Below are 24896 nucleotides of genomic sequence, written 5' to 3' on the forward strand. Positions count from 1 at the left end.
TATCTAAGAGTAAACTGCAATTTTACCCCCGGGGTTTAGGTCAATTGGCACTCTGACCCCCTCTAACGAAATAATTGCAATTTTACCCCCCAACGTTGGTGTTATGTCGCACATTTACCCCCCGGCGTCAATTATGTTAACAAATCTGTTAACTTTAAGGGTAAATTACACTTTTCGTCCTTTATGTTTATACTGCGTTGCAACGGATAGCCTTTAACTTTAATAATTACAGTCACAATCCTTTATTTGAGAAACTCAATACACTTTAAGTCCTTTAAGTCCTTTAACACTAACTTAGTTAAATTTTTTAGTTAATTATGGCATGTGCATTGCACTTGAGGGTAAGTTAGTAATTTTACTCACTTATTTAAAATATTTAATAAATAAAACAAATAGATAATGTTCTGTAACAACCACTTCATCTGTTCTCAAAACCCTAACCACAAACTGATGCAGCTTCGCGTGCAATCAAATGGCTCAAGAACACTTAGTTAATCAAAGACAATAAATTGAACCACAAGGTTCCAAGAACAAAGTTCTTTATATTAATAATCAACCAAAAACTCACTAAATAATAAACCCTAGCTCCTAATTTGTAATGAATAAAATAGATAAACTAGCCCCACAAAATAGGAAACTAAATAAAAAAAATTAAAATTCAAATAATAAAAGATTATAAATTATTTGGGTTTGACTCAAGATGCTCCTGCATCATACTCCTCCTCTTCGAAAAAACTCGTCCTCGAGTTTAGTCATTGGACCGAAACCACCTGGGTCGAAGGGAACATCAACCCGATGTCACACCCCGAAATATCAGAGCTGGCGTGACTGGACCGGTATCTTCATTGCACAGCGGAAGCAAATAAGCTAAGACTTCTAGAAATTAAACGCCTGCTAAGTACTCGAATTCCCATGGGTTCTCCAATTCCAACCGTACCATAGTTTTGAAAATGCAACCTGAGAAAGAACATGCGAAAAAGTCAACATAAAGTTGAGCGAGCTAATAGTTTGTTTTGAAAAGATTTAAAATAAATCTTTTTGATAACCGGTTTCAAAGTTGGTGAGAAAATATAGTAAAATTATTTTCTTGGCATGATATATGAAAAACTGTGAGTCTAGCCCACAAGAGTATTCGTGCATTGCACGAGAGAGAATGGGCCGAGCCTAAAAGAGTATTTGTAAGCAGGACCAACACGTCCTCTTACTTGTACATAAGTTGAAAACATTATCAAAGTTTGTAAATACATGTATTACGAGTTTGCGTCAAATGAATATTAAAAACATTTGAAAGTTATAGTGTTGTAATTGGTATGTAAAGCGTCTATGAACATGTTGATCATTAATGTTTCGCGAGGACATTAATATATGCGACGACATAGGAGGTACTCAACCCGCGTAGGCAATTTAAGTGTCGAACTCTCGACGCTGGACACAACAGCACTCTAAGTGGTCACCCATGGACCGTGAGTGGGGCTCGCCCGTACCCATTAGATCTAACCTTTGTTCCTTGGTCCTCAAAAGGATTAATGGCACCTCAGTTACAGCCTATGCTCACATAATCTAAGAGTTCATTCCATAACTTAATCATACCTAAGTTTGACATGTATTTCCCCCGAAAGTTGTAAACCAAAACATTGAAAGAAAAGGGGAACATGATCTCACTGAGTTGTCTCGTTTTTCGTACGCAGGCCAACTCAGTCCCGTTGTTGTCACTAGGACCTTCTCGTCACTAGTTATGAAAATCATGCACGTTTGCGAAAATACGCGTTTGTTTTGTAAAACCGGTATGTTTAGTATAAACCTTTTGTAAACCTTTCGAGTTCGTTGAAATTCATTTGCAACATGGTTTATAAATATGTGTTTTCGTTTATCGAAATAGTGTTTGCTTTTGCAAAAACTTGCATGTCTTTCCACCCCCGAAAACATTTATAAAAATGTAAAACCGTAAAAAGTGAGGGGGTTATGAACTCACCTGGACTTCCATGTGCAATCATCGCCTAGCGTGATTCCGTAGTGTCGTTCCAAGAACATGAATTAGCTAGCGTGCACCTATGACATTCCTACGAAGGAATACTTATGAGTTTTCTAAATTAAACGTAGCTAAACTACGTGTCCGAGCTCTACCGAACCGTTAATAAAATGACTCCAAGGAAATGTTATCGTCTAGATTTGAAATAACCACTCTATGGTTATTCAAATATACTTACGAAATCGTGTTAGTCGTCGCGAATAAAAAGCGTAAATTATATATATAGCTCGTTGTTATCGAATCGAGTCGGTTAATGATATCGTTTGTTATGAATCTTATGGCAAGGTTTCATACTTCGAGTAAAGACGTTTAAAATAAACATAAATAATTATACTTATTTTATAAAAGTATACGGATTTCGTAAACTAGTAGCTCGTGTTTTGTCGAGACGTTATAACCTTTTTTTTTTTTTTGTAATTCGTAAAACGTCGCCAAAAGTATAGATATACTTTATATTTATTTAGCGAAAATACTTCGACAGGCGTCGCTTATACAATATAGATATGTTTGGTATTTCGGATTTTTAACGAGATTCGAGCAGAGTTTCCTCTATTTTTGGAATGACCCGACATTAAAGTGTCGATTAATTTCAAAATTCAATCAACAATTCAACAATAGTTCGGCGCAAGGTTATCGAATATATATAGTTTTGCCAAAAAGCGCCAAGAATAAAACGTATATAATCGCTAAAGGTATCGGTCGGGCTCGGTCGCGTATAACTTTAACTATATAAAAATAACGCAATAACAACTTGCTTCGTTTAAACTTTACCGGTCTGGGGTTGACCGTCTTTGACCCGACAGTTGACCGAGTGTTGACTGTGTTGACCTTCTTTGACCGATTGACTTTTGCTGACATGTTTTGACTGAGGCCCGAAACCGAATCTGACCCGACGTGAACCCAAACATAACTGACGTGAACCGAACCAAGTCTGAACTGAGTTGACTGAGTGTTGAACGAGTCAACTCGGTTTGACCGAGTTGACCCGAACCTAATGAGTTGACCGGGTTGGTTGGCTTTGACCAGTTGACTCGACGGTCGACTGAGCTTGTCCGGTTGACTTGTGTTGATCGTACCCGCTGACTTGTTGACCGAACTTGACCAGAACCCGAAACTCAAGCTGACACCCCCATTGTCATCATCATCATAAAAAAAAAACGATTATCATCATTACATCTTCAAGCATCAGACATCAAAAGAAAAGAAGGGGAGATAAATCTCACCAGAACCACTCGTCGGTAAAGGGTAACCGAGTCGCCGCCGTGTACGGCGGTGCTGTCGCCGTCCAAAAATACCCGCCATCCTGTCTCTTTCTCCTCTCGATCTCTCCGTCTCTCTACCCGAGTTGTACATCGCCGGAAAACGGGTTCCATACCCGTCACCGGTTCGTCGCCATTAATGAACGAAGGGGGGGGGGCTGTGTCGTCGCTCTGTTTCACCGCCACCGGCGCGTCCTCATCCGTCGCCTGTGAAGGTGTTGAGAGGTGTGTGGTGGAATTTTGTTTATGAAGAGATGACCCTCCATGTTTTGTGTGTATATTTGATTTTGTTTGCAGAGGTTTAAAAGGAGAAGGAATGGGAATAATGTCTTGAGGAAGAAGAGACATGGGAGGGAAAGATAAAGCAGATGTTTGTGCGTGTATTTTGATATGAGTTTTCAAAGTTATGATAAGGTCTTGATTGAAGTGAGGCTAGTAACCTCATATATGTAACCAAGGGTCATTTAATCAAACAAGTTGGTAAATGGAGCCATACTAGCATGCGTACACGAAAAGAAAACTTTAGAAAGATATGGTAATCGGTATGGGTAAAGATTTGAAGCAGTATGCTTTTCTTTTTTTTTTTTTTTTTACTTTCAAACACTACATATCTTTTCTTTTGTTCCATTTTCTTATATTAATTAATTAATTTACTTTATTTAACTTTTTTTTCAATTTTAACTCCAACGAACACATGTTGGAGAATTTGTTTGGTTTTCTTTGTTTCACATTTTCTTTAGTAATCATTAATATATAATCCATATGCATGTATATATATACTCCCAAAACCATATTTAAATGCATATAATTATATATATTATGCATACAAATATTTTGTTAAACGCTTCCTAGTATTTTGTTAAATATCACCAACGTTCATGTTTGTTCGGTTGAATCAAATATTGCGTGCCCGCAAGTTTCTCAAACTCAGTTGTGTATCTACTAACTTCAAATGAAAAAAAAAAATGGACTTTTGTATGGCATGGAACGACCTAGCCTATATAAATTTAGTCTAAATCGTGAGATCACAATGTGTGTGAGATTCGGGTTTGTACGAATGATAGCCTGGATTTGTCGGTTACGAAAAAAAAGAATCGCGTATTTCACGACGGTCGTTGCATCTAGTTGTTTTCTTTTTTTTTTTTTTCGCTACGGTTTCAACCGTGAGTTTAAAAGTTCGAAAGCGAATCATATATATCATAATATATTAATGTCGAGACGTAACTCGCGTCCGGTGTTCCATTTCGTTATTGGTGCGTCCCTACTATCGCGTTTTTCGTTCGCATACGCGTTTTGTGTCGTTCAAGAGCATGAAAATTTCGCCAAACCAACTTCATATGTTTTAATTATGCGTATAAAATTCGTATTGGTCGGCGTTGTCAGTATTTCGTTCGGTGTCAATTAGTTATCGTATATTGTGCCGCAGATCTTCTGAAAATCGTCATACGCGTATTGTAACGTCGGATAAGCGTTCCTAGGCATACCGAGAGCCTAATTAAGTTAATTCGTGCCTTAAACACTATTTATTATCGACTTAAATGTTTGTTAATCGCGTAAATAGAAGCCGTTAATTACCGGTTGTCACATTCTCCCCCTGTTACAGAAATTTCGTCCTCGAAATTTAGTCTATGTTATCTCCTCAGAGTTGTGTCGTTCCTAGGTAAGTCCGAATAATACCAAAGTGAATGACCGCGTAATCGAATCAAGACTTATTCGGATTACGTGGGTGTAAAGACATTTTGCATCAATAAGAACCCAACAGTTCAGCTGAGTTTGTTCCAGAAATCGATGTCAAGTGAACGCAACGTAGTGATACTATCACCAATGCGACCAAGTTTACAGGGTTCAACAAAGGAGGGATTTCGACCAAGAGAATTCCAAATGAACGTTCACAATATGCAAATCAATTTTGAAACAATAGAATTCACTACCAACGGAAACTTGCGTTGGTTGTTGTATGAATGAAACTCGGATTTAACAAGCTCGAATAAATAGAATCATAAAAATGATTTGTGAACTATCGAACCATTAAATGAATAAAATTAACATGTTGACATTGTTGGGTTGCAAGGATACACCGAAATGAAATACAACCGAACCTGGTGTATCATCGTCTTAATACATAGTTGCATTAAGACTACTTAAATGATGTGTCAAACGAAAACATATATAGTTTCTCATGAGAGGGCTGGTCGTGATTAGCACAAGCTTCAAGTTCATACCGACGCCACAAGGTGTCGTAGTGAATGAAACAATTCAATAATAGAGGTGATCGAACAAGCATCACCTGTGTTTTGCATGAAACGCTCGATGATGATTAGCCCAAGCTACAAGTTTATACCACAAGGTGTTGTAGTGATTGAAATAATTCAATAATAGCGGTGATCAAACAAATATCACCGTCTTTGAAATCAATTGAAGGCTCAACGAAGTAAATTTGAATGCTCGTTCCAACAAATCTCATAGGATTTTCAATTGAAAACGAAACAAATAAACAATGTTTTCGAGCGAAGATGAAAAGCAATGAATATCACAAAATGTTTGCTCGAAGGTGAAAGAACCGTTAAGAGGTACACCGGAATATAATATGAATTTGTGTACCATTGTCTTAACACACAATTGGGTTAAGACTGCTTTAATATGATAAATCGAAGTGGATTTAAAATAAGTAAAGAAATAACAATTAAATCCATGCATGAGACGTGTAAACGAGATTAGCGCAAGCTTCAAATTTGTGAAAACGTCACCACAAGGTGATCGTGATCAAAGAAACGATTCAATGAAGTCAAAGACCAAACAAGCCTGTTATGGTTCAAAGCAAATGAAGTGCTTGTTGGGATTATTTCGAATATGATGGCTTCAATCCATCATATGGAATCTTGAATCGAATATATATAACGAGCAAGTTCAATCAATTGAACTTGGTTGAAACATAATCCAACAATGAATTCATGTATCAATAAGAAAGTTTCGACATGGCCACAATGAAAAACCATGTATGCCACTCAAAAGAAAATGAGTTTTCCAAGAAGTCCGTTGACTCGATACCAAGGAGTCAACACTTAAAAATAACGTCGGTCATCTAGATCACAATGAAATAATTAGACATATCGAAATGGTATTTGCACTTGATAAAGCAACAATTTCGAGTGAAGCCACATGTGCAATAAACAATGCATGTGTAACATATGAATTTGTCAAGAAATGAAGCAACTGATTGTTGGCTATCCCGAAAGAAAATCGTCGTGATACAATGACCCTTAAGAGGAGTAGAGATGTGAAATTCTACTCACTATATGCAAAAATCGGAATTTCAATAAAAGAAATTTGAGGACATTACCTGGAATTTCGTGTGATAGCCGGTTGTTAGGTGACATTACCATGGAATGTCGAACATAGCGTAATCACCATTAATTAGGTAGGGGGATGCGAAGACATGTAACTTCTTTTGCAGTGCCAATAATTGTAAGTCTCATCAGACTAAACACCGATTGCTGTGAAATATCGTTTGAGCATACCTTAGCGTGATTCATGTTGTTTGCAGGATAACGTGACAAATAACCGCATTGCAGTCGATAGTTCTCCCGCTGACGGGATTAGCATCGTTGTTGTCGTGACCATTTGTGGTTTCCCCAAGGCCTTGCCTTGAAAGTCGTGTGTGATGTACTCCGACGTCCGCTGACGTATAGTTTAAGTTTCATGTATACTTGTGCAATAGCGTTTTGTTCCACGTAGGTTACCTGCTCGGGTAAGTAAGATAACATAGACGACATAATATAATTGCATTTGCCCGAGATAATAGTCGCAGTCCCTACGTAATGACCTTTAATGGATTTTAACATAAATTCTCCAAAGGTCCTAGACGCATGTTATCAAAACCCTCAAGGTTTTGCTTACTGTATGTAATCGTTTCGTGTACCGCGTATTCAACACAACACTTGTGTACGTTTAAAACCAAAATTGTTAACTCATTGTTTTCGGCAACGGTTGTAACCCATATTCGAGTCTTAGGCGTTCTGTATGTATTCGAATCTTAATAATCTAAGTCCCCAGAAGGAAAGTGAGGTTAAAGCCTAGGTATCTCTACAGAAACCTAATTCGCTGAAACCTATAGCTCTGATACCAATCTGTCACACCCCGAAATATCAGAGCTGGCGTGACTGGACCGGTATCTTCATTGCACAGCGGAAGCAAATAAGCTAAGACTTCTAGAAATTAAACGCCTGCTAAGTACTCGAATTCCCATGGGTTCTCCAATTCCAACCGTACCATAGTTTTGAAAATGCAACATGAGAAAGAACATGCGAAAAAGTCAACATAAAGTTGAGCGAGCTAATAGTTTGTTTTGAAAAGATTTAAAATAAATCTTTTTGATAACCGGTTTCAAAGTTGGTGAGAAAATATAGTAAAATTATTTTCTTGGCATGATATATGAAAAACTGTGAGTCTAGCCCACAAGAGTATTCGTGCATTGCACGAGAGAGAATGGGCCGAGCCTAAAAGAGTATTTGTAAGCAGGACCAACACGTCCTCTTACTTGTACATAAGTTGAAAACATTATCAAAGTTTGTAAATACATGTATTACGAGTTTGCGTCAAATGAATATTAAAAACATTTGAAAGTTATAGTGTTGTAATTGGTATGTAAAGCGTCTATGAACATGTTGATCATTAATGTTTCGCGAGGACATTAATATATGCGACGACATAGGAGGTACTCAACCCGCGTAGGCAATTTAAGTGTCGAACTCTCGACGCTGGACACAACAGCACTCTAAGTGGTCACCCATGGACCGTGAGTGGGGCTCGCCCGTACCCATTAGATCTAACCTTTGTTCCTTGGTCCTCAAAAGGATTAATGGCACCTCAGTTACAGCCTATGCTCACATAATCTAAGAGTTCATTCCATAACTTAATCATACCTAAGTTTGACATGTATTTCCCCCGAAAGTTGTAAACCAAAACATTGAAAGAAAAGGGGAACATGATCTCACTGAGTTGTCTCGTTTTTCGTACGCAGGCCAACTCAGTCCCGTTGTTGTCACTAGGACCTTCTCGTCACTAGTTATGAAAATCATGCACGTTTGCGAAAATACGCGTTTGTTTTGTAAAACCGGTATGTTTAGTATAAACCTTTTGTAAACCTTTCGAGTTCGTTGAAATTCATTTGCAACATGGTTTATAAATATGTGTTTTCGTTTATCGAAATAGTGTTTGCTTTTGCAAAAACTTGCATGTCTTTCCACCCCCGAAAACATTTATAAAAATGTAAAACCGTAAAAAGTGAGGGGGTTATGAACTCACCTGGACTTCCATGTGCAATCATCGCCTAGCGTGATTCCGTAGTGTCGTTCCAAGAACATGAATTAGCTAGCGTGCACCTATGACATTCCTACGAAGGAATACTTATGAGTTTTCTAAATTAAACGTAGCTAAACTACGTGTCCGAGCTCTACCGAACCGTTAATAAAATGACTCCAAGGAAATGTTATCGTCTAGATTTGAAATAACCACTCTATGGTTATTCAAATATACTTACGAAATCGTGTTAGTCGTCGCGAATAAAAAGCGTAAATTATATATATAGCTCGTTGTTATCGAATCGAGTCGGTTAATGATATCGTTTGTTATGAATCTTATGGCAAGGTTTCATACTTCGAGTAAAGACGTTTAAAATAAACATAAATAATTATACTTATTTTATAAAAGTATACGGATTTCGTAAACTAGTAGCTCGTGTTTTGTCGAGACGTTATAACCTTTTTTTTTTTTTTGTAATTCGTAAAACGTCGCCAAAAGTATAGATATACTTTATATTTATTTAGCGAAAATACTTCGACAGGCGTCGCTCATACAATATAGATATGTTTGGTATTTCGGATTTTTAACGAGATTCGAGCAGAGTTTCCTCTATTTTTGGAATGACCCGACATTAAAGTGTCGATTAATTTCAAAATTCAATCAACAATTCAACAATAGTTCGGCGCAAGGTTATCGAATATATATAGTTTTGCCAAAAAGCGCCAAGAATAAAACGTATATAATCGCTAAAGGTATCGGTCGGGCTCGGTCGCGTATAACTTTAACTATATAAAAATAACGCAATAACAACTTGCTTCGTTTAAACTTTACCGGTCTGGGGTTGACCGTCTTTGACCCGACAGTTGACCGAGTGTTGACTGCGTTGACCTTCTTTGACCGATTGACTTTTGCTGACATGTTTTGACTGAGGCCCGAAACCGAATCTGACCCGACGTGAACCCAAACATAACTGACGTGAACCGAACCAAGTCTGAACTGAGTTGACTGAGTGTTGAACGAGTCAACTCGGTTTGACCGAGTTGACCCGAACCTAATGAGTTGACCGGGTTGGTTGGCTTTGACCAGTTGACTCGACGGTCGACTGAGCTTGTCCGGTTGACTTGTGTTGATCGTACCCGCTGACTTGTTGACCGAACTTGACCAGAACCCGAAACTCAAGCTGACACCCCCATTGTCATCATCATCATAAAAAAAAACGATTATCATCATTACATCTTCAAGCATCAGACATCAAAAGAAAAGAAGGGGAGATAAATCTCACCAGAACCACTCGTCGGTAAAGGGTAACCGAGTCGCCGCCGTGTACGGCGGTGCTGTCGCCGTCCAAAAATACCCGCCATCCTGTCTCTTTCTCCTCTCGATCTCTCCGTCTCTCTACCCGAGTTGTACATCGCCGGAAAACGGGTTCCATACCCGTCACCGGTTCGTCGCCATTAATGAACGAAGGGGGGGGGGCTGTGTCGTCGCTCTGTTTCACCGCCACCGGCGCGTCCTCATCCGTCGCCTGTGAAGGTGTTGAGAGGTGTGTGGTGGAATTTTGTTTATGAAGAGATGACCCTCCATGTTTTGTGTGTATATTTGATTTTGTTTGCAGAGGTTTAAAAGGAGAAGGAATGGGAATAATGTCTTGAGGAAGAAGAGACATGGGAGGGAAAGATAAAGCAGATGTTTGTGCGTGTATTTTGATATGAGTTTTCAAAGTTATGATAAGGTCTTGATTGAAGTGAGGCTAGTAACCTCATATATGTAACCAAGGGTCATTTAATCAAACAAGTTGGTAAATGGAGCCATACTAGCATGCGTACACGAAAAGAAAACTTTAGAAAGATATGGTAATCGGTATGGGTAAAGATTTGAAGCAGTATGCTTTTCTTTTTTTTTTTTTTTACTTTCAAACACTACATATCTTTTCTTTTGTTCCATTTTCTTATATTAATTAATTAATTTACTTTATTTAACTTTTTTTTCAATTTTAACTCCAACGAACACATGTTGGAGAATTTGTTTGGTTTTCTTTGTTTCACATTTTCTTTAGTAATCATTAATATATAATCCATATGCATGTATATATATACTCCCAAAACCATATTTAAATGCATATAATTATATATATTATGCATACAAATATTTTGTTAAACGCTTCCTAGTATTTTGTTAAATATCACCAACGTTCATGTTTGTTCGGTTGAATCAAATATTGCGTGCCCGCAAGTTTCTCAAACTCAGTTGTGTATCTACTAACTTCAAATGAAAAAAAAAATGGACTTTTGTATGGCATGGAACGACCTAGCCTATATAAATTTAGTCTAAATCGTGAGATCACAATGTGTGTGAGATTCGGGTTTGTACGAATGATAGCCTGGATTTGTCGGTTACGAAAAAAAAGAATCGCGTATTTCACGACGGTCGTTGCATCTAGTTGTTTTCTTTTTTTTTTTTTCGCTACGGTTTCAACCGTGAGTTTAAAAGTTCGAAAGCGAATCATATATATCATAATATATTAATGTCGAGACGTAACTCGCGTCCGGTGTTCCATTTCGTTATTGGTGCGTCCCTACTATCGCGTTTTTCGTTCGCATACGCGTTTTGTGTCGTTCAAGAGCATGAAAATTTCGCCAAACCAACTTCATATGTTTTAATTATGCGTATAAAATTCGTATTGGTCGGCGTTGTCAGTATTTCGTTCGGTGTCAATTAGTTATCGTATATTGTGCCGCAGATCTTCTGAAAATCGTCATACGCGTATTGTAACGTCGGATAAGCGTTCCTAGGCATACCGAGAGCCTAATTAAGTTAATTCGTGCCTTAAACACTATTTATTATCGACTTAAATGTTTGTTAATCGCGTAAATAGAAGCCGTTAATTACCGGTTGTCACACCCGATTCCCATTTACTATTATCATCATGACCCGTCTAAGCAACCTAACTCTACGGGTCGCCATGTCCGGTTCCTGACCAGTACCACCCGGGTCAAATGGAGCATTGGACCACCTAGCGTTCGCTATCGACTTGAACCGCTCAACATGTATATTTTGGAGTGGCCTCCTTGTAAATTTACATTTACCAACCGAACCCTTAAGATTGTTGATATTAATTCCTTTACCACATGTATGGATAACCTTCTTTTGCTCACTATTTGAATAAAGGTTATCAGTATTTTTTTCACAAAGCCTCATTGTTGCTGAGTCAACATTTTGAATCAGTTTATCATCTTTTTCTTGAAGCCAACGTATGAATTGCATGGGACACATGCTATCACTTAATATTATTGGACCCACCATGTAAATTAAAACCTTAATATCTCCAATTTTTTATAAGCAAATATCGAATTAGTAGCAGTAATCACCGAAGGTTTATGCATGGCAACCGCAATATTATCTTCTTGAATTTTGAACTTGATGTAGGATCCCGTAACTTGTGGCAACATGATTGGGACGTCCAAAATAGGCTCATCACCATCAACATTCACCCCAAATCCACCAATAACCACCGCATCTTCACCCAAAGCCACCGTGGCGTCACCGGTTTCTACCGCTGTAACACCAACCTTACGACTTTTGAAACCCGATTCATCTCCCAATAAGCTTCGATATGAACCACAACGATATGAACCACCGGTTGCCCAAGCATACCACACATCATCCTCATACTCATCAAATACGGGAGAAGAATCATAGATAAGGTCAGGATCCTCGTTGCCTCGGGCGGCAAATCTACGGGGATGATAACCATCACATGATTCACGAAAGTTTTCATGGTCCACAATCTCGTTGCCTCGGGCGGCGAATCTACGAGAATAATCACCATATCCTCGCGGATTAAAAGGAACTTCGTCGTTGCCTCCGGCGGCGAATCTACGAACGAAAGTTTCTTCTTTTCCACGTAGAGCCATTTGAAAACCAAAAGCTCTGATACCAAATGATACAGTTTCGCGTGCAATCAAATGGCTCAAGAACACTTAGTTAATCAAAGACGATAAATTGAACGACAAGGTTCCAAGAACAAAGTTCTTTATATTAATAATCAACAAAAAACTCACTAAATAATAAACCCTGGCTCCTAATTTATAATGAATAAAATAGATAAACTAGGAAATTCAAATCCCCACTAAATAGGAAACTAAATAAAAAACATTAAAATTCAAATAATAAAAGAATATAAATTATTTGGGGTTGACTCAAGATGCTCTTGCATCACAAACCCTCACCAAAACCCATAACAATCCTCTCAATTCTCCGATCAATCCCCGATTGGGCTGACGGGGTTCAAGAACGACGTATGAAGGGCATGTTTGGCTAAGCTTATTTAAGTCAAAAAGGACTTTTGAGAAAAGGACTTTTGGGAAAAGGACTTTTTGAAAAGAAGTTTTTAAAAAAAGTGTTTGGATTAGCTTATGGGGTGGAAAAAGCCAATAAGTCAGTAAGTAGTTTTTTAAAAAGTGTTTAGCTTAGCTTATTGATGTAAAATGACTAAAATGAGCATTCATAAGGGGTGTTAAAAAATAAGGGGTATATTGGTAATTTGTTGTTTGAAAAGCTATAAGTTGATCAAGAAGTCACAATCTCTTAACTTTTCAAAAACTCCTTTTCCTTCATATCAAAAAGTCATTTTAAAAAGCACTTTTCCATTTGCAAAACACTAAAAACTGCTTATTGGCTTTTTGATAAGTCAATAAGCCAATAAGTTGGTTGGAAAAGCTTAGCCAAACATACCCGAAACAACCATAGCCACTGTACATACACTCTGACTGGATCCGTCACCGGAGCTCCGGATGTAACCACCCCTTAAGATTCTGCAACAACACTCCATCTCTGATAAGGTTCTGCAACAACCACTTCATCTCCGATAAATCTCACAAGAATCTGCAACAATCGGCGGCGACGGCCGAGCGATTGGTGGACTTGCGGTGGGAGTGGCGGTTACAGGGAAGCAGGTTTTGAAGAGATATGTGCCGATTTGAGGTCGGTTGTGTTCGGTATTGGTTAATTTGAAGTTTTGATCATTTATCTGATGAGACTTTTTATAAGATGATTAGATGAATTGTTTGTAGTGTTTTACGACATTGATGCTTGACATATATTTATTTTGGCTTGGCAATACACTTGATCCCCTTTGTTTTGTGTACTGTGTATCGGTATGTTGAAGGGTTTAGTGGCGAATAAATTCGTGTTATCGTTGATGTGAAATTTGTGTCACTGTTCTTTTCTAAAATCCCAAATGGCTTCACTAACTGATCTAAAATCCCCAAAGCCCAATTTCTCAAAGATGGTTGTAAGAGTGGTGGCTGATGATGATGCTGATGATTGTAGAAGAAGTATGTTGAGAGAGAGAGAGAGAGAGTACAAGGGAGAGAGAGAAAGGGAAGATAATGATGATGATTTAGCTTAATAAGTTTTAAAATTTTGATATTCTTTTTTTATTGAATGACTGTTTTGCCCTCACATGTGTTGCATATAATCTCACTTAACTGAAAGTTTTAACCAGGTTAGGGTCAAAGGACCTAAGTTGTAACAGGTTTTGCAAACAAAGGACTGTGACTATAATTATTAAAGTTAAAGGTTATCTATTGCAACCCGCTACAAACATAAAGGACGAAAAGTGTAATTTACCCTAACTTTAATGTGAAATCACTATCTTACTCTTTAATATTACCCCCCAACGTTCTTGTTATGTCGTATAATTACCCCCCACTGGTAAATTACTAAATTGTCCTTTCTTATTACCCCCTATTCTTTGTGTTAAGAAACAATATTACCCCCTGCAACTTCCAAAACCCTTCCCGCCAAAAAAGTTTGACCACCCAAAGTCAACTACACATGGAAATTCACAAGAAATCTGTTTTAAACTTAATAAACACTTGTATTCAAACTTAATAAACACATATACTAGAAGAGGTTTAAATACAAACATGTGTAGTTGAACAGGTTTGAAGTTAACCATTGTAATGCTTATGGACATGAAACTGCTGATAAACAAACTAATGGATCATCTGAATCTAATAAACAGGTTTGAAGTTACCCAATGGACATGAGACAGCAGCAGGTTTTATGGTTGCAAATGCACATGAATCCAAATGGACATGCTGCAAATGGACATGAAACTAAATGCTCTAACTGAACATCTAACTGCTGTCATAAAACCTGATGTCATCAAATGGACATCTAACTGTCATCATCTAAATCTGCAAATGCACATAACTGAATCTGCAAATGGACATCTAACCTATTGCACATAAATGGTCAAAATCAAATGGACATCTAACCCGTCATCATCAAATGGACATCTAACTGTCATCAAACGGACATCTAACATGCTGCACATTTTGATCCTAACTACAGTGTAATCTAACATGGTCAAAATCATCTAACATTTTGATCCATCAATAGACATTCAAACATACCTGCTGAGGGGAAGTTCAAACATACCTGCTTATCAATCTGCTGTTCTTATAACTAGGCACATTATAGGCACATCAATCTGCTGATCAAGCATATATTAATGTCTGGCAAAGCACATCAATTTGTTGATCAAGCTACTAACAACATTGACCTAGATCAGCTAAGTACTTGGTAACCAAGCTAACAACATACCCAAAATTCATCATTTTACACAAAATGCATAAAGGATTCCAACAACAACAACACTGACATAAGGAACATTCTTCATTTTAAACAAAATGCATGTTTAACCTACATATACATAAAGGCTTCGATTAAGTTAAGTTAACCTACATATTACACAAAAGCTAAATAACTACTAGTCTAAACATCCGCTCAACTCTCCGGTGGATAATGGAAGTTGAGGACAGGCCTACCAAACATGGAGACCACCAGGTGGACCACCACTGATGAGCTTGATAGGCTCATCATCAGGTCAACTGTAAAAAAACACCAAACATCACAAAATTAACATGGAAATCAGATTCAATTAGACTAATCGTTAATACCCTGTTTAACATGAGACTCAATCAGACACAAATCCGACCCTAACCCTCTTTATAACTTGATAATAACTAACAGTTACACAAATCCGACCCTGATTAACTAACATTGGGCGATTGTACCTACCGTGTGGCGGATGACGTAGCGGATCAGCCAACAAAGAACCGGCATCGTAGCTGAAGGTCTGAAGGTGGTGTCGCCGGAGAAGGTGATGTCGCCGGAGCTTGATCGATTTAGCAGGATATCTTACTTATAGGGTGTTGTATTGAATAAGCTACACAATCGTTTGTTGGAAATTACCTTTTTACCCTTTGACCTTTACATTATTATGTTGACTGTTAACCATAATTGACGTCGGGGGTAAATGTGCGACATAACACCAACGTTGGGGAGTAAAATTGCAATTATTTCGTTAGAGGGGGTCAGAGTGCCAATTGGCCTAAACCCCAGGGGGTAAAATTGCAGTTTACTCTATATCTAATCCCACATGTATTGTATATACTTTTTATGAACTAGAAGCGTGCGGCGGTAAACACGTACATTGTCAGGATATGCATGATTCAGATAGTTTGATTACTACACTCAACCAAAGCCGAAATTGAAATCATTGGTTTGTCTATTTAAAAAAAAACAGTTAGTTTTCGGTTAATCAGTTCAGTTTATTCTGTTAGATTGACGATTTTTGGTTTGATACATTTAATTTCGGTTAATAGTCAAAACCAAACTTTGGCTAAAATTTTTATTTAAAAATACATGAGATTGAGGTATAAATACATGAAATGAATGTATAGATACTTGGAATTGAAGTGTATATACATGAATGAAGGTATAAAATATTAAATACATGAACTGCGGCTGTAAAAGCTAGAAATATATGAATATATGAATGGTTCGATTCGGTTAATTTTGGTTAAATGAACGTACAAAAAATAGATTACCATTTTTTGGTCAATTCGGTTTCAGTTGATCAGTTAATGTAGTTTTTGGCCAATTTTAGTTCGGTATTGATTGTCTCGTTTCGGTTAACGATTCAGTTATTGCTCACCTCTAGACACTGTTAATCACGTAACATATCATTATTTTAGTTAAAAAAAAACTATAACAATGCTATACTCAAATTAAAGAGAACAAAGTGCTCATTTTTATGGTGTATTTAAAAGAAAATTATTAATATACGAAAAGGTTATGATTATTTAAAAATCGTAGGGGTAATTAGTTTTTTATAAGGGGATAAAGTGTAATTTCTAATTAGTTAATCATGAGGGATCAAAATGTAATATTGATGAGGGATTCAAATGCAATAAGTGTTTAAGAGACTAATTTACCATCATTTTAGAGTTTTGTTTTATACATTAGACTAATTTTTTTTTTAACTTTTGGGTATCTTAATATACTCGTCTCTCATGCATTATAATATAGTATAGATATATGATATATAGGAAATGGGTTAGTTCGATATAGCATTAACGAGTGGGTTACATTTGTGCTTCGCAGTGAGGGCGACCAGAATTTTAATAAATATTAAATGGAAACATAGACGCGCTGATAAAAATAACATTGACGGTGGGAGTTCGGTCGATGTTTGTTTGGTTCATTATGACATTTATATGGTGTTGACACTCGATATAGCAACCGACAAAAGAAAATTTAAAATAAAGTCGTGATAAATCCAAAAGGATGTCGACACGTGTTTTATATCAATTAAAAACCATAATAAATGAATACCAGTAATGGTTCTAATAGTACGGGTACCGGTGTTTTTCGGTGGGTACCGGCTCGATCCATTTTCAAAAAAAAAAAAATTATATCATGTATTTAGTTTTGTAAAAAAAAAAATTAACGAATGAAAGTTCAAAGAGAAAACATAACTATTGTGTCAAATGCGTGTATTATTTATTGCAAGGGGTAAACTAATGGTTCTAAAAATCTCGACTAGTCTATAATTAATCACTTATCGGAGGTTCACCTATTGATGGTCGGTTATTCACTAGGCAGTCAATGTCGGTCTTATTCTGGCCAAATTTTGGCCAGATCTCAGCCAAATTTCAAACAAACCTTATAAATTCCAGTCAATTACTTTAAAAAAATGGGTCAATAAGGGGTTAAAACTTGACTACTTTAAAAAACTACATTCAAAAATCCCAATAGAAATACGATTAATTTCGATTAATCCATATTGGTCTCGATTAATCGCTAGTCGATATCTCACAGACCGACTAGTGATTCTTACAAAAGTGATTACTTGAAACATGAAAAGGTAAAGAAAAAGGGGGAAAAGACAAAAAAGTTATTGTAGCTAAGTTGTGTTTTAGACTTTTAGTATATAGCAGTGGGTTACACCGTGTTCTGTGACGGTGGACTTGTTTTTTAAGTGATTTTATATGGAAACGTAGACGCAATTGTAAGAATAACGCTAATGGCAGGAGTATAGACGACATCGATTTACTTCATTATGGTATCGATACAATACTTACACTTGATATAGCAACCAAAAATAAAACATAAAAAATAAAGTGATGATAAGTCCTAAAGGATGTCAACATGTGTTTTACATCGACCGAAAACCATAAAAAAATAATTCTGATAGCAACGATCCCGGTACTGATGTATTTCGGTCGGAATTACCTTCGTAACGATATTCTTAGGACGACATAAGTTGGTCTATTGTGAATGGAACTTTGTTTTCAATGAAATTTATAGGTGGATCAAAATAAGCACTTTGTAACGATCTATTTAGAACTTTATAAAGCTTATAAATATAATTAATAATTTTAAAGAACAACCTTGGGAAAAAATAGATTGTGAGGTCACTTTGATAACATCTACATTTGTGCTTCAATTACTTATACATTATTACTAACAACATGATTTCACGAAAAAAAATATATCGAGATCAAGACTTAGATAAAAATAGGCACGTCACAACGGCATACTTATAATTTCATAAAAGATTGTATATTAAAAGTTTTATGAAAAAAAATATACTCAACTTAATTATAATAATTTAGAAATAAAGCTTTGAAAATTTGTAAATCTACGCAGTGGGAATTGAGTCAGTATTGGTTCGGTTCGTTATGGTACTGACACTCGCTATAACAACTAAAAGAGAAACAAAAAATAATAATCAATAAAAAAACAATAAAAACGAATACGGATACTAACATTGTTCGATCGATATGAGTCCAATTTGTTTCGTTAGTTATACAGTACCGATAATAGATACAGTTAACGAATGCAAGTTATTAAAAGTATAAGGGTGTGACTTTAAAAAATATTGAAACTAGAAATATACTATAGCTATTGCAGCTCAAAGCTTGTTCTTCAATACTATTTAGGTGGTGTTTGTTTTTCTAAAAAAATCTGCGCAGGCTCTTCTGTCTGCCTACCCCTACCGCTCCACAGCCCACTACTCCAAACACCCTACACCCCACCGGCCCACTTCCTTTCACACCTGACCCACCCAACTCCCCCAACAGCATCCGCCATAGCCCAAACCACAGCCCACCCTCCCCTCTTATCGGCCCAGCCCACAGTCTCCCCCTTGGATGTTGACAGAGTCTTCAGTACGAGACGTCAGTACGTCAAAACTTCAGTCTTGATCAGTCTTCACCCTCTTTTCAAAGTATTTGACGTTGAAGCATCCTTCAAACTCTTTCTTCTCTTCAATCATCGCGCATACCACACGCAGACACTGTTATTTGCATAATGTTTGTTTTTCTGAAGACGTTTCATTAAAAAAATGTCTGCGCGGGCTCTTCTAGGTGCAGACTTGGCCTAGCCACTTTTAAGATCTTCTAAGGTCTGCAGAAGGTTAAACACCACCACCCACCACCATCGTCCATCACCACCACTGTCCACCACCGTCTACTTCCACCGTCCACCACCATCGTCTACCACCACCACCATCCACCGCCACCACCCACCGTCCACGTCCACCACCGTCCCACACCACCGTCCACTACCACCATCGTCTGCACAACACCACCAGTTTTTTTAGAAGTCTACATATATTAAAAATAAACAGTCTTCTTCTTGCAGACTGCAGATGTTTAGTCCACCTCTTCTTCTACAGATGTGTACAGGTATGTTTTCCGCAGACTGCAGACATCTTACCTTTTAAAAAACAAACAACACCTTATAATTATAATTATATAAAGAAAGGAGGGATTGTTTTTAATATGTGAAGTGTAGAAAGCCATCATAATGTGACAGATGTCTTGGGGCGAGGAGTATATGTGCCAATATAGATCTATATTGTAACTATACAAAATATACGCAACGTATTTTGCGACATATATACATAATAACGTAGTGTATATAAATCATATGCAAGTATATAATAGTGCGCCGTATTTTTATAACTATACACATTTATGTATATAAATTACCCATACTATATATCAAATATTTTTATAAAAGACAAAAATTTTTTAACAAATATATAACAGCAAATTACTAAATTTAAAGACAACTAAATTCTTGATTTATGGTGTTTTATAAAAGAGTAAATTACAAATTTTGTCCTTTATGTTTGTACCAAATTGCAAGTGGTGTCATTTACCTTTAAATTTGACTAGTTTTGTCCTTAACGTTTCAAAATCTTGCATGTTATGTCCTTTAACCCTAACTCAGTCAGATTTTTTTGTTAAATAAGGGTATTCTTGTCATTTTACCTTCTTAGGGACTGTTGAGTAAATAATTTAATATTCAATGGACTAATTTTGTAAAAAATAAAAAATAAATATTAAAAACCTTGAATATTCTCTCCCTCTATCTCTGACTCTCTCTATCACACACCACCACCTTCCACCACCACCTCCACCCCCACCACTGCCCTTCAGCCGCCGCCACACACCCCAGTATCAACCATCCTAAACCACAGTATTCACTCTCTATGTATAAATCATTATAAAACCTTAACAACATAAACAAACACCAATCAATAATTAATCTCCATGATGCTTTTGACTTCCAGCGGCAGCGAGTACATATGGTACACTAGGGCTTGCCGTTTGGCAACCTGCCGCTGATAATTGCCATCGGAGAAGGCGGTGGCAACAGAGCTAGGGTTTGTTAGGGTTATTTGTGGCAAAATGCGTCTATTGTACGGGCGCTTTGTGTACTCTCTTATGTTGTAATCGGTGAATTGACGGGATGATCGGAGGAATGAGCCGAAAAGTGAGAGGATTTGCTTCCGGGAGGGCGGTGGCGCCGCCATGGCCGTTTTGTTCAATGGTGGAAGGGTGGCTGATCGGGTGTTTTGGATTTATTTGTGAATAATTTCAAAGTTTAAAATGATTTTTACATGCCATGTGAGACCAAGTTTTTTGTATAAATTTTCAGATGCAGACATGGAAATTTCCATGTGGTGAACAATGACTACACCCACTGGGATATGTATGCCATTGGTGGAAGTAGAAACCTAGGCAACAGATACCTTGCCCCTAACAATCCCTTTGGTAAGTGGTGTGTGGCAGCGGCTGGATGGCAGTGGTGGGGGTGGAGGTGGTGGAGGTGGAAGGTGGTGGTAGTGGGTGGTGTGTGATAGAGAGAGAGTGAGAGAGAGAGAGAATATACAAGCTTTTTAATATTTATAATTTATTTTTTATTTCTTACAAAATTAGTCCCTTGAATATCAAATTATTTACTCAACAGTCTTTAAGAAGGTAAAATGACAAGAATACCCTTATTTAACAAAAAAAATCTGACTGAGTTAGGGTTAAAGGACATAACGTGCAAGATTTTGAAACATTAAGGACAAAACTAATCAAATTTAAAGGTAAAGGACACCGCCTGCAATTTGGTACAAACATAAAGGACAAAACTTATAATTTACTCTTTATAAAAATAAAGCATATAAAAGTTATTCGAGTTTAAACGTAGAAATGTTTATTTCCAAAATACATATTTGTCTTTGAACCCAAGACTTGTACCCTTTAACTATCTATATGGATCACTTTATCTGGAAATGTTCAACTTAAATGAATTAGTATAAAGCTAAGTGAGATCATACGATTTAAGTTAACTTGTAGTTTGAAAATCGATTGAAGAGGAAATACTATATTAAACTTTAATTCGTCAAAATTTTCCAACTTGGCATGCGCCACCCCTTTAATGTTGCTTTTGGTGTATAATTAGTGTATAAAAGAGAACAACTCTAGGTGCTCCATATAGCTGGCTTACAACTCAATTATTGCATTATTTGTTTTATTTCTGTATGATTTTCTCAAACTCGTGTCACAATTCTATATTTTTATCCTTTACATTTGTTTGTCACATATATACAAACGTTTCAAACAATCAGGTGAGGTTGAAAAACTTCAATGTTAAAACACACATAAGACGATCTTTATCAATAACTCAAGCAGGGAATTGTTGATTGAAACCAGGTCCATGATTAATGAAATCTAGTCATTATTAAACTTCATGTTTATGTTTATGATTTACGTTATATGATTGATAATCGATGATAAATTGTTTATATATGACATTTGATGCTAGAATTATTGATATCTAGTATTTTGTCACTAGAAAAATATTGATGGATCTTGTGGGCGCGACGAAGTAGTGGGAAATGGAGTCTTATGTCTCCACTTGGCTTTGTGACAAGTAATTGATCATGAAGTTTGCTTCACAAATTGATGTTTATATTGATGATTGATGTTGACGTGCATGATTAATGTTTAGTATGTGTTAACAGTGGCAGACTCAGAAAGTATTTACTGAATGTGCGAACGTGGGTTTTAACCAACATTTTAAGGGGTGTGGTCGAGATTTTTGCTTATAAAATACACTAAAATTTTCTTTTCAAGGGGTGCGCCCGCCCACCCAGCCTATAACCTAGGTCCGCCCCTGTGTGTTAACACTACTCGAGAAATATTTTTACTTAAATGATAACTCGTGCATGATTAATGTTTAGAATGAGAATTCACTCAATGTAGTTGACTATTTTTAGCATGTATGACATGCGTAGCTAATTGCTTTTAGCAGGTGTCAGGTTGGTGACGGCCATTTAGCATGTATGACATGCGTAGCTAATTGCTTTTAGCAGGTGTCAGGTTGGTGACGGCCTAGGGCCCAGATTAACAAAAAAATACGTAACACGAAGGCAGGGGCGACATTGTTTTGTCTATCGCAAAATTCGAAATCCACCCACATCCCACTGTCATCTTCTTGCTCTCCACGCAACGCCGACTTGGCGACTCGCAACTCTCAAGGCTCCGTGGCATTGACCAGGTATGATTAGTAGGTGTCATCTGGCGTATGATTGTCGATTTTTGCGTGTTAATTGTCGATTAGTTAGGTGTTGTTTTGCCTGTTATGTGGCATTATATTTCGTTAAGCCCTAAGGGGCACATTTTGTCGAGCTCAGACAGGATACCTGAATTCTTAGGGTTGATCTTACTTCGAAATAACATTTGTAACATATTTTATGGAACGAAGTTGGTGCTTTTCAAAAAAGAACAAGTGTTAAGAGTCTAATTATCTGTTCAAAAAAGTTGAAAAATGTAACAAAGTTGTGCTTTTTCCGCCAAGTTATTCTTTTTTTCTTTTGGTTTCTACTTTATATGTAAGTTTTCATTTTCATTTGTGTGTATTTTCTTCACTTATAACAAGAGATTACTAAGTTTTTCCACCTACTATGCTCCTTTTTTTTTGGTTTTTCCATAATATAGTATCTAAAGTAAAATAATCTATTTTTTTATGGAAAGGTCCTTAATTTTATCATTCGTTTTGGGCCTTCAAAGAGCTTGGGCCGACCCTGTTTTTATTGCATCAATTTAGTAACTAACCTCATGTGGTATACGGGTCTTTAACCTAGTGTAAAATATATTGGTAGTTTTGCATATCTATTCTCAAGTATAATCTTCACTGATTCAAATGAACTAGATTTGTGTGACTTCTTCGGTGTCCTTGATATTTGCATACAATATGGTTGAATAAGAGCACCCACATGCACAACTGCAAAAGCAAACCTCCTTGTTGGAGGAGGTGGTTTGACGGGAGCTAGTCGCTCAAGTGGACGGGTAATCGGGTATGGTTTGGAAGGAGTGGGGATCACTCACTCACAATACTATTTTTTTTTTTTTTTGTAAAAAGTGGGGTGTGATATAGATGTTTGAAATGGTTTATTGTTGGAGAAAAAAAACGAGGTTTGAAATTGTGGTGATTTGAAATGATGTTGCATACTGACTAGGCAGTCTGTTAGATGGACCACGCTTGTTGTTGTGCGTGCTCCAAGTGTGTACAAAAGTTTATAGTATACTAATGTATCCCAACAAATACGTCAACTTTGGGAATTCAACTAAGTAATAGAGTTGAGAGCTAACATATTAACTCAATATATTACTCGCTAAACATTTCGTACTTGGGGATTCACCGCATGCTATTTGGTGACTATGCAAGTTAATATGTGACTATGCAAGTTCATTCTTTTTAGCGTCTTATGCCTTGTCTGTATCTCAACAACATGTAACCATTAAAATATAGAAATTATAAGATAAGCATTTTGTTATAATGTAACCACAAGCAGTCTAGTACAATTATTCACTGCCTTTTGTTCAACACCAACTGTTATAATATAGTTATGGCTATGCAGGTGGATGGCTAGTTAGTGTATTCGTGGTTATAAAAATATTATTATAGATGAGTAAAGAATAAAATATAAATTATTGTATCATGTGTTATATGTTTTAATGTCATACTCCGATATTTCCACGTATTACCGGTGGGTCCGGTGGGGAGTATCGTGACGTAGTTGATATCATCATTGTCAAACAACACAAATTTAAAATGCACAGCGGAAGCAAAAGATAGATTGTAATATTAAGTATCACAAAATAGTTGAAACAGATCCACAGGCAGATGAAATAAAAAGGAAACTTTGTTCAACAGACTTTATGCATTTAAGCTTGCGAGACTTCTATTTGATGCTAGGAGAGACCAGCATATTCCGATTAGTACCTGCACTTAGCCTTTTTGGGAAAATACGTCAGTTTACACTGGTAAATACAATTTAACTAACACATTTTGAAAATGTTTAAAAATTGATTTGAATGCACATGGCACAAAAGATTTTATAACTTGGGATAATTATTTATATATAAATTTGTAAAAGAATTACATGTTCGTTATACGTTCAGTAGCCCGGGCTGAACACCGGGTTAAAGATTAATTGACACACCACATGATATAGTCCCGCGGCGAGCTATTCTCGAAACGGGCGGTTATACCTTATTATTTATAAATGCACTTGCGGGTGTACGCCTACACCCGCGTGCTAAGGTCGTGGCCATTTCTGTGAATGATGCCAATGATATCCGGGACATTGTCATTAACCCCCC

The 24896-nt window shown here is 36.9% G+C and overlaps 2 protein-coding genes across 5 annotated transcripts; both read right to left on the minus strand.

The window, feature by feature from the left end:
* Positions 1-6: 6 nt before the first annotated feature.
* Positions 7-11484, minus strand: LOC110929894. 4 transcript variants are annotated; one of them, XR_004889938.1, is made up of 6 exons: positions 9872-11484; positions 9421-9769; positions 3253-8680; positions 2801-3149; positions 1973-2049; positions 7-957 (listed from the first exon to the last, which is right to left on the minus strand). XR_004889938.1 is itself a non-coding variant. In XM_022173077.2 (2 exons), the coding sequence occupies exons 1-2, from the start codon at positions 10253-10255 to the stop codon at positions 9641-9643; spliced, it is 513 nt and encodes a 170-aa protein (XP_022028769.1). In that variant the 5' UTR covers positions 10256-11484; the 3' UTR covers positions 9049-9640. The 4 variants fall into 4 exon arrangements, 1 of the variants encoding a protein (XP_022028769.1); XR_004889937.1 differs by having other exon boundaries at positions 1973-2060; XR_004889936.1 differs by having other exon boundaries at positions 1973-3149.
* A 7932-nt stretch (positions 11485-19416) lies between these two features.
* LOC118490515 lies at positions 19417-20770 on the minus strand. Its single transcript, XM_035988191.1, has 3 exons — positions 20573-20770; positions 19611-19665; positions 19417-19523 (listed from the first exon to the last, which is right to left on the minus strand). The coding sequence occupies exons 1-3, from the start codon at positions 20768-20770 to the stop codon at positions 19417-19419; spliced, it is 360 nt and encodes a 119-aa protein (XP_035844084.1).
* Between the last annotated feature and the right edge of the window lie 4126 nt (positions 20771-24896).

Source organism: Helianthus annuus, chromosome 3, assembly GCF_002127325.2.
Source record: "Helianthus annuus cultivar XRQ/B chromosome 3, HanXRQr2.0-SUNRISE, whole genome shotgun sequence".
Classification (NCBI taxonomy): Eukaryota; Viridiplantae; Streptophyta; class Magnoliopsida; order Asterales; family Asteraceae; genus Helianthus; species Helianthus annuus.

Excerpts from the sequence above, each read along its gene's own strand:
- LOC118490515 (XM_035988191.1), bottom strand. The coding sequence starts at position 20,770 with ATGGCGGCGCCACCGCCCTCCCGGAAGCAAATCCTCTCACTTTTCGGC. Across the intron at positions 19,666-20,572 it reads ATGGCAATTATCAGCGGCAG|GTAAGATGTCTGCAGTCTGC; the intron begins GTTGCCAAACGG and ends GTTTTTTAAAAG. Across the intron at positions 19,524-19,610 it reads ACACATCTGTAGAAGAAGAG|ACGATGGTGGTAGTGGACGG; the intron begins GTGGACTAAACA and ends GGTGTTGTGCAG.
- LOC110929894 (XM_022173077.2), bottom strand. The coding sequence starts at position 10,255 with ATGTCTCTTCTTCCTCAAGACATTATTCCCATTCCTTCTCCTTTTAAA. Across the intron at positions 9,770-9,871 it reads TTTACCGACGAGTGGTTCTG|CTTGAGTTTCGGGTTCTGGT; the intron begins GTGAGATTTATC and ends TGGGGGTGTCAG.